The sequence below is a fragment of the Seriola dumerili genome, unplaced genomic scaffold (assembly GCF_002260705.1).
Source record: "Seriola dumerili isolate Sdu_G_001 unplaced genomic scaffold, Sdu_1.0 BDQW01005691.1, whole genome shotgun sequence".
Classification (NCBI taxonomy): Eukaryota; Metazoa; Chordata; class Actinopteri; order Carangiformes; family Carangidae; genus Seriola; species Seriola dumerili.
This window is the reverse complement of record NW_019179946.1, coordinates 54488-63607: the sequence shown is the minus strand read 5'-3', so window position 1 is coordinate 63607 and position 9120 is coordinate 54488. Positions and strand designations below refer to the sequence as shown.

The window sequence follows — 9120 nt, the reverse complement described above, 5'->3', positions numbered from 1 at the left end:
GAAAATATTTGCATATTCATAGATTCTGAATTTATCAATGAGAGAGTTAGCATAAATATTATTTTAAGAATTTCTAACCAAGCAATTGGGCTTTTTGATGGGCACAAATTATTATTCAAAGCTGAGTTTCTTTATGTATCTAGTCTCATCCCTGCAGTAGGTAGTAGTCATCTCTTGTCCTGACTCCAGGTGGCGATACTGCGCCGTTTGCTGGGTGATAGCTGCTTTATGTCAACAAGAAGAGGAAGAAGAAGAAGCCGTTTCTGGTGGTAGTCAACATGGCGTTCAGTTTTGGCGGCGCCACGGGAAACACAGCTGCAAGTATGTTCAATTTAAGAGTATTTTAATGAGGCTGGAAAAATCCCGCATATTTTTTTGGAAAGATAGTGTTATTTCGGTGTCCATAGAGTAGCGATAAATGTAAATAATCAGCTGATAGCTCATATCAAACTGCCGTAGCATGAACGCATGACATCTACCGGCTAATGATAACCTCAATAAGAAATGCTTGCAGTAAAGTAAAGGTAGTAAACTGTTGAGCAAGAAATGTTAATTCCCCTTTTTCAAGTAGGCTAGATAGCCGTCTTTATTATATGTGTACTGTTAGCATGTGCCTCCTTGGCTAGCTGTTTTGGCTAATCAACGGTCCTCACGAGCTGGTGTTTGTGTGAGCTAACGTTTGTTCCTGATTTAAAAATCCGTCGTAGCTGCACTGTCCTAACACCCAAAGCTCTCTCTGTGTTCTTGTGAAGGCGCCCCTGGGTTTTCATTCGGTACATTTGGTGCTAAGACCACAGCATCTACAGCTTTTGGCTTTGGCCCCGCAGCCACCACCACCACCGCCTCATCCGGATTCGGCAGTAAGTCCAGGGCCCCGATCGTCACTGACGGGGGCCCCTCTGCTCTGGCTTTGGTCAGTGGTCACTGGACTCACCCTCTTCCTATTAGAGACCCCCGGGGGAGGTGACCAGATGTGTATCTGCCATATCAACCAGTTTTAAATGATAATGATTATTTTTTTCAAGTTTATCGTCAAACAGTTCAATAATCTATGAACATAAGGGTTTGCCCCCTGTGATCATTCCTCCTGTTCATACTGGCATTTAAGAGAGCCCTTCCTAATTCAATGTGTGTGATAGAGGATGAAATCCACAGTCTTTGCTGTGCAGAAATGCATGCAGAAAATTGTGAGGTTAACATGATGCTTCAGCTGTCTGAGTTATTCGAATTCCTGGACTACTGTTTTAAGACAGATTCTTAAAAAACTGAACCTATACTATAAGCTCATGATTGTGCTTAAGTCATGCTTGTTGTGTGCTTTGAGCTTCGTCTTTGAAGTCTTTTCTCTTGTAAAACTAAAACATACTGTTACGAACAGCCACACACTGGTGACATTTATGCTTTATCAGAAGTATTAGCAAGCATTATATTTTGGGTTAATGTGAGCAAAGGCTTCACAGATGATGACTAACTGGTTGGTATAGCAAATTTGTGTTGGCTATTTTTGGATATACTTGTTGTATTCAAATCTGATAGTGTGCCAGTTTAACTCGCAGTCTGCGTTGTGTCTGCTTTTTCTCTGTAGCTCTTACAGCTCCTGGTTTTGGGGCAGCCACCACCACTGCTGCTGCTGCACCAGCCACAGGATTTGGTTTTGGCTCCACCAACACTGGTAAAATACACAGCTTATTTACGAAGCACGTTGTTTTTGTATAATTTTTAAGCCATGTCTTTTTTTAAGGTGTCGGAGGACTGTTTTTTTTTTTTTTTTTTTTTTTGTTTTTTTTTTACAATTAATGAGCCCATACTAAGCCTGATATCCTGTCATTTAACTCCTTCATGTCATTCTCTCTTTCTTGCCGCCTGCCTTCACTGGCTGCAGGATTTGGGGGGCTGGGAGCTGGAAACACCACGGCTGGTGGGTTTAGTTTTGGGGGGTTTGGTTTAAATGCCAACCCAGCAGCAGTCAGCTTTAATGTGGGGTGCTTTGGTACAGCAACCACCACTGGCACTGTTTTCAATTTTGGTAATAGCCTGGCTAGCACAGGTAGATGACCTTTGTGATTGATTACTCAGTACAGTCTGTGTCTGTAAACACACATTTTCATCCATTTTCACATCTATGTGGTGCAATGCTTTTTCATGTCACCTCGTGATTTATCTTATAAAATGTGATGCTTTGTTGTCTCCGTTTGCATGAGGAGACTAAATGTTAAATTATGCACTCATTTCATTTGATTCCTGTTGAAAGTCAGTACATATTCACCTTACATGTAAGATAAAAGAGGAATTCTAGATTGAATGGAAAGAAAATTCAATTTTCCTTACTATTAATCTTTAAAGGCTTAGTTGTGATTTCAACTTTTACTATATGTCAAATAGTAAGCAATTTCATTTTTTCATTCTCTCACCTCCTTTTGTATCACACCCTCTATCTCATTTGTAATCATTTGCTTTGTTTTTCAGGTGCATTTGGTGGCTTTGGGACGACCACAACAACTGCTGCTCCAGCAGGGTCCACTTTTAGCTTTGCTGCTCCCTCCAACACCGCAGGTCAGTTGTAGAGCTGCCTTCAGTTTTAACAACAAAATATGAAATGTCTCTTCTTTTTGTTATCATTTATGTTCATGACAGACAGAAAATATGCATGTACACAAAAAAATAAATAAAAAAGGGACATTCAGCAGTTTTGCCCAGCTGAGACAATGATCATCAAAGACGGGTTTTATCAGCCGTATTACAATATGATGAAAATATCCAGCCTGAGTACAGTACAGTTGAGTCGAAATTACAAAACAAAAATCTTGACTCTTCTATGATCTAAGTGCTTTTTTTTAGATGATGCTGTGAATATCATCTTGCTCAGTGATTGCCTTTGAGTACTCAATCCTGTTGTGTGTTTCATTCTTATTGTTTGAAGTGCAGAGGTCTAAATGTATGTTGCATTAAAAAAGAAACTAAAAACATGACTTGAATCCTTTAAATGAAGCCTAATACAGACAATAGGTTAATCATTTAATATAATAACATTTAAGCTAGGATGAGATAATATTAGATAGGGTTAAAAAAAATTGAAGAACAGGAAAACTGATTTTGGCACATTTTTCAATAATATAGTATAGTAACCCTTTATATTATGGGGATTCTTAAATTCCAAATAATTTCAGAAGTTTCCTGGAAAGAAACATTCATTGCTAAGCTATTGTAACTTAGAGTCTCTTAAGTCAGTGCACAGCAGGTCAACTGAGCATAAAAAAGTGTGCTGTTCTTCCCAAGGCAGGCATGCAGTTCAGCACATATCAAAAATAAATCTTCCAATGATAGGTAAATATTAAATAATCTTTGACTTAGGTTTAAATAAAACTGATATTTCAAGGAAATGCCTTTGGAAATCAAAAGCTGCTTTTGAACTCAACACCACTAACTAAAATCTAAACAACTATTAAGAACATTGCAACCTGTTTTCTTTATAAGTAGTAATTACATAGCACTTCACAAGAAACTCTCAAGAAATTGTTAAGAACTTATTTGGAGATGTAAAAATTTAGCGTAACTCTTAACTCATCCTGCTGTTGCATACTGCCTCATACTCAGCTTTGTTTTAAAATGCCAACACTTATAGAAGCTTCCACAAGATGTCTCAGTCACTCTACCATAACAGCAAGTCCTTCCTTTAATTCCTGCAATGATCCTTCTGCAAAGCCGGCAGAATATTTCTGTAGACTTTATTGGCATTCAGTAGCATTATTGAAGGTAATATTTTCTCAATGTGTTGGCGCACTCTTCTGTTTCAGGAGGCCTGTTTGGTAACACGCAGAACAAAGGGTTTGGTTTCTCCTCTGGGCTCGGCACAGGAACCGCTGCTGGGACAACAGGATTTGGGACTGGATTAGGAACGACTGGCCTGGGTGGGTTTGGAGGCTTTAATATCCAGTCAACTCAGCAGCAGCAAGGTAAGAGCCCATATTTCCAAATAAGAGTTTTATTGTTTCTGGGTGAAGATTAGAACATTAAAGAACATTAAAACCTAGTTACGGGAGGAACATCATAAAACGCACAAATAAGTGCATTCTCTGTGTTTGCAGAAATGTTAATCGGCCTGTCCTGGATGATTTTGCCAGAAAAGTCTCTTTAAAACAGGAAACAGTTCATTTCACATGTTTGTATGTTGTCCATTTCAAAATCAAGCAAAGATGATAAATATATATATATATTTTTTTAAGTGTTAGCTGTGTTTTTGCAGCATTTTTGCATTGATTCAGGAATATATAGCAAGCTCACCTACAATCTTTACCAACTGTGCTGTACACCTCACTGCTGCAGAGGGCGACAACACTCAGAAAGTGACAGATTTAAGCTTAAACATAGTCAACAAACCATCAGTGTGCTGAGGCTGAAATATAAGCCTTTAGTTACACAGACTTTGTATAATTGTAAAACACGTTGTAAAAATAACAATTATTTAACTGAGTAGTTTTCCCCTAAAAACATAAACATAAAGTTGTTTCTGCATATGTAATTTTACCTCTCCTTCCCCATACCAGGAGGCTTGTTCGGCCAGCAGGCTCAGCAGCAGGGTCAGGCTCAGCCCACCCACCTTTACCAGCAGGTCACTGCTCTGTCAGCTCCCACCTTGTTGGGAGATGAGCGTGACTCCATCTTAGCTAAATGGAACCAGCTACAGGCGTACTGGGGCACAGGGAAGGGCTACTACAGCAACAACAACCCACCTGTGGACTTCACACTGGAGAACCCATTCTGCAGGTTCAAGGTAAAAAGGGATAGTTGATTAGAGAGGCTGGAAGTGTGGTTGGTTCATTTGAAGTTGAATCTCCATATCCGTTTGTGTCCTGTGTTTCCTAGGCAGTGGGCTATAGCTGTGTCCCAGTCAGTAAGGATGAGGATGGTTTAGTGGTCTTGGTTCTCAATAAAAAGGAAGCTGATGTGCGAGTGCAGCAGCAGCAGCTGGTGGAGTCTCTCCATAAGGTCCTGGGAAGCAACCAAACACTCACTGTCAATGTAGATGGTGTCAAAGCCCTGCCAAATGACCAGTAAGTGTCTATAACATGTCCTACAGTACTACTACTATATACATGGTTTCCTAACTCTTAATGTAGACAATAGACAAATTCGTCATGAACAAATAAGGGGTCTTCTTCATGTGTCTTCTGTCTCTCAGGACAGAGGTGATCATTTACGTGGTGGAGCGTTCTGCTAATGGCACCTCCAAGCGGATCCCCGCAACCACACTCTTCAGTTATCTGGAGCAGGCCAACATCAAGGTCCAGCTCACACAGATTGGAGTGGCCATGTCTGTCACACGCACAGAGCTGTCACCAGCACAGCTCAAACAGCTGCTGCAAAATGCTCCCGCAGGTACGAGTGTTCCTGCATGTTTGTGGCATCTTCTCACTGAATTCAGCAAATTGTCGATCTGTGATTTAATAGTTTTGTTTTGTTACTAAGTTGTTGTCTCTCCCTACTAGGAGTGGACCCTATCATTTGGGAACAGGCCAAGGTAGACAACCCTGACCCAGAGAAGTAAGTTGGTTAAGAATGTAATTTCAAGACTTCGTTATTGATGGTATATGAGGAATGTGTTGAGGGGGAGAACAGTTACAAAAGACTGGGAGATTCTTTAGGTCCACCAGTTGATGCGTTTTAATTTCTCACAGCTAATACAGTTGTATTTGAAATCTAAACTTACATCCCATGGCACATCCACAGTATACTTCACAGTTAAAGGGAAATTATGGTATTCATCATCTCATAATAGCGGAAATTCTGACTACGGGTCAGTCAAACTGCACTTGCCACTTCCGTTGCAGAGATTCACATTCAATATCTGAAATATGATATAGAGTATTAAAGTGAGGCTTAACACAATTTATTTTTTATCTTATTTGACAACATGACACTTGTCTTTCAACAAAAGAATAAAGATGGCCTATGGTCCCCTGACCAATGGCCATTACAGCACACATTTTCCTGGTTTTCCTTGTTTAACTAGAGCCTTAATCTTTAATTAATGTTTTTGTTCAGGTTAATCCCAGTACCTATGGTGGGTTTTAAGGAGCTCCTTCGCAGGCTGCAGATCCAGGAGCAGATGACCAAACAGCATCAGACCAGAGTGGATGTAAGTGAAAACACTGTTGCTGTTGTTTCTAGTCTTAGGACTGTAATTGTAAAAAAAAAAAAAAAACTCACTGGACATGGGCACAGAGCCTTCTGATTATCAACAAAGGAATTTTGAAGCAGCTTTAGTGGTGTCAAGGACAGAGTACACAGATGTCCGATTCATGCTAGCTGCCAACTGGTTGTTGACAACTGAAATTACTATTACAAGTACAGCTGCAGGTGGAAGAATCCAGAGGTCTTTCAAAAATAGTTTTGGCTTATTTAATAGTAAGACAATAAATTAGGACAATATAGTACAATAAATTAGGTGAATAAAAGTCCCCTTCAGTTACAGTCATGTATGTTAAGCTTAGTTTGGGTGTGAGGATATTTACAGCAGATGCATCATGTGAGATAATAAGGTAACTAACCATGATGCATAGACAGGAAAAATGCTTGTAAAACTTACTTGCAAAACAAATTGGGGCACTGTCAAAAGCAGCTCGCTAATATGACCATAAAATGCATCTGCAAGTTTATATGAAATTATACTGCATGTCTGTTCTGTTGCAGTATGTTGCTGAGGAAAATATAAAAACATCATGTAATATTTTCAAGCTAAGGCAGGAGGGCAGGGATTGCTTACAGCTTCATGGGGCTAAAATAAAACTTGAAATCTGTGAGAAATGCTAAACATGGTAACAATTTTCCTCCTCCCTGTTTTCACTCACACACATATTTGGCCTTACAGATAATCTCCAGTGACATCAGTGAACTGCAGAAGAACCAGGCGACCACAGTGGCAAAGATTGCCCAATACAAGAGGAAACTGATGGATCTCTCTCACAGAGTGCTGCAGGTAGCTTCATTTTTCAAACTTCGTTCAATGAAAGTTGATTTCTAGCTCTCGTTTTCCAAGAGAAGTGAAACAAACTGTAATCACAACTATCTGAGTGTTTCATGGTGTTTGAATGAACGCCCCAACGATGACTGCATCTTTCCCTGATTTATCTTTCTTGCTTCCGTAATTCTTTTATATTTATCACTCATCCTCCTCTTCCTCTGTTTTCTTGGCAGGTGCTGATTAAACAGGAGATTCAGAGGAAAAGTGGTTACGCTATCCAAGTGGATGAGGAGCATCTCAGGGTGCAGCTGGACACCATTCAGTCTGAACTCAATGCTCCCACACAGTTCAAGGCAAGTGTAGCTGTTACAAGTGCACACTGTCTAAAGTGTCAGTTTTTTCATTCATGTAGCGCGATTACTACTAGACCTGAAATCAGGGTAGTGGCTTCGCTGCATGTTTAGAATTGTATGATATCATATTTACAGGTTTTAATTATCAAGGACTCTCTAAATTCAGTGTAATGTTTGTGTAAGAACATTACTAATGTTGGGATATTTTAGAAACCATATTTGTAATTACAATCATTTCTGTGATTATTTAGGCTATAATATTTCAATTTTTACAAATCTCATTCAATCAAGCATCAAAGTTTTAATTTGATGTTTTATAGTATTTGTGTTGTCTTACCTTCTAGGGTCGGTTGAACGAACTAATGTCCCAAATCCGGATGCAAAACCACTTTGGAGCTGTGAGATCAGAAGAGCGCTACAGTGTTGATGCAGACCTGCTCAGAGAAATCAAACAAGTGAGAGTCAGAAAATTTACACAATGCATTTTTCTCCTGTCATTCTTGTCCAGGGCCGGTATTTATTAAGTTATTGGTCTTTATTAAGACCAAAAACACTCTTTTGTCAGAGTAGTACTTGAAAGTAAATCACCTTCATTGTGCAAGTGACATCCAGTCAAGTTTTTGTTTGCTTTATGAGGGGCTGTGAGTGTGATTGAAGGTCCTGACAGACTAATCACTGTTGCTCAGCTGCGTTTTCCATTTTGACTTGTGAGGACTTAGTTTCTGCAGAGACGCTGTGTTTTCTCCTGTGTATCCCACACACAGTCAGAAAAATTTTTAGTAAGCTTACTGTCATTAAGCATTGCAAAAACATCTGTCCTCATGGAATATCTGCCAAAAGCCTTCTCCCAGCGACCCCTAACTTGTTTGGACTCCTCTCAAACACGAAAATGTGTCAGTCTGGGAAATTTTGGCCAGTTAGTGGTGATTTCCTACTCTGCGGAGCTTCATAAATAAAGGCCCAGACCTTTTTAGTGCACACTTGTGACTTTCGAAACCATGCTTGTCTTTAGAAAACTGTTGGCATCAACTGAAACACTGTTTACTTGTCTCCCACTTTCAGCACTTGAAGCAGCAGCAGGATGGTTTAAGTCATTTGATCAGTGTCATCAAAGACGACTTGGAAGACATCAAACTTATAGAGCACGGGCTGAGCGACAGTGGACACATGAGAGGAGGCATCCTGAGCTGAGTCTACCCAACAAATACACACATGTGCTCTGACTCTTACTTTCACGATCAATTTCCTGAAAAGGGGGTATACCGGTCACAAAGAACAGTCAACATGTCCTTTTTATCAGCAGTTTGCCAGGTTTATCAGGATTTGCCCCATTATCTGTACCAGCAACACAATGACTGGTTAATCTTTCTGGACCGATGTAGACAGCTTAATGGAAAGACTCGACATCATCTAATAATAGCTGGCTTCCCTCATGTCACGTCAGATTATAAATATGCGACTATGCGTGTGATTGGCATGTAAACAAGTCATGGGATTGAGTGTGTTGTGATTGAATACATTGTAAATACATCTTTGTATTTCTTTTTTATGCTGTTAGAATATTATTAAAATTTCATTTAAATTGAAAACCAAGTTTTTCACTGCATCTCTTACATACACACACATACATCATACAGGTGCATTGTTGTGGTCCCTGTGTTTACCTCTTCAGACTAGCCTTTTCCAACATCTCATCAAAGTAGGGCTTGAGTTGATAGGATTCATGTCCTGGATTCACATCCCCATAAGGATGAAAGACTGATTGGCAGTTGAACTGATTAAGCAGCTTTCAGAAAGATTATATCC

The 9120-nt window shown here is 39.7% G+C and overlaps 1 protein-coding gene across 4 annotated transcripts; it reads left to right on the top strand.

The window, feature by feature from the left end:
- The first annotated feature begins 251 nt into the window (after positions 1 to 251).
- Positions 252 to 8909, top strand: nup54 (nucleoporin 54). Of its 4 annotated transcripts, XM_022769810.1 has the most exons (15): positions 252 to 321; positions 753 to 860; positions 1586 to 1672; positions 1883 to 1918; positions 2467 to 2553; positions 3795 to 3953; positions 4545 to 4771; positions 4864 to 5051; positions 5180 to 5376; positions 5487 to 5541; positions 6043 to 6136; positions 6869 to 6976; positions 7195 to 7314; positions 7659 to 7769; positions 8377 to 8909. In XM_022769810.1, the coding sequence occupies exons 1-15, from the start codon at positions 279 to 281 to the stop codon at positions 8503 to 8505; spliced, it is 1749 nt and encodes a 582-aa protein (XP_022625531.1). In that variant the 5' UTR covers positions 252 to 278; the 3' UTR covers positions 8506 to 8909. The 4 variants fall into 4 exon arrangements, with proteins under 4 accessions (XP_022625531.1, XP_022625532.1, XP_022625533.1 ...); XM_022769811.1 differs by lacking the exon at positions 1883 to 1918 and having other exon boundaries at positions 8377 to 8908; XM_022769812.1 differs by lacking the exon at positions 753 to 860 and having other exon boundaries at positions 266 to 321.
- Positions 8910 to 9120: the final 211 nt, after the last annotated feature.

Bases quoted from the DNA above. Each gene is read 5' to 3' on its own strand.
- nup54 (XM_022769810.1), top strand. From the start codon at position 279: ATGGCGTTCAGTTTTGGCGGCGCCACGGGAAACACAGCTGCAA. The intron at 322-752 runs GTATGTTCAATT...GTTCTTGTGAAG, and splicing joins CACGGGAAACACAGCTGCAA to GCGCCCCTGGGTTTTCATTC. The intron at 861-1,585 runs GTAAGTCCAGGG...TTTTCTCTGTAG, and splicing joins CGCCTCATCCGGATTCGGCA to CTCTTACAGCTCCTGGTTTT.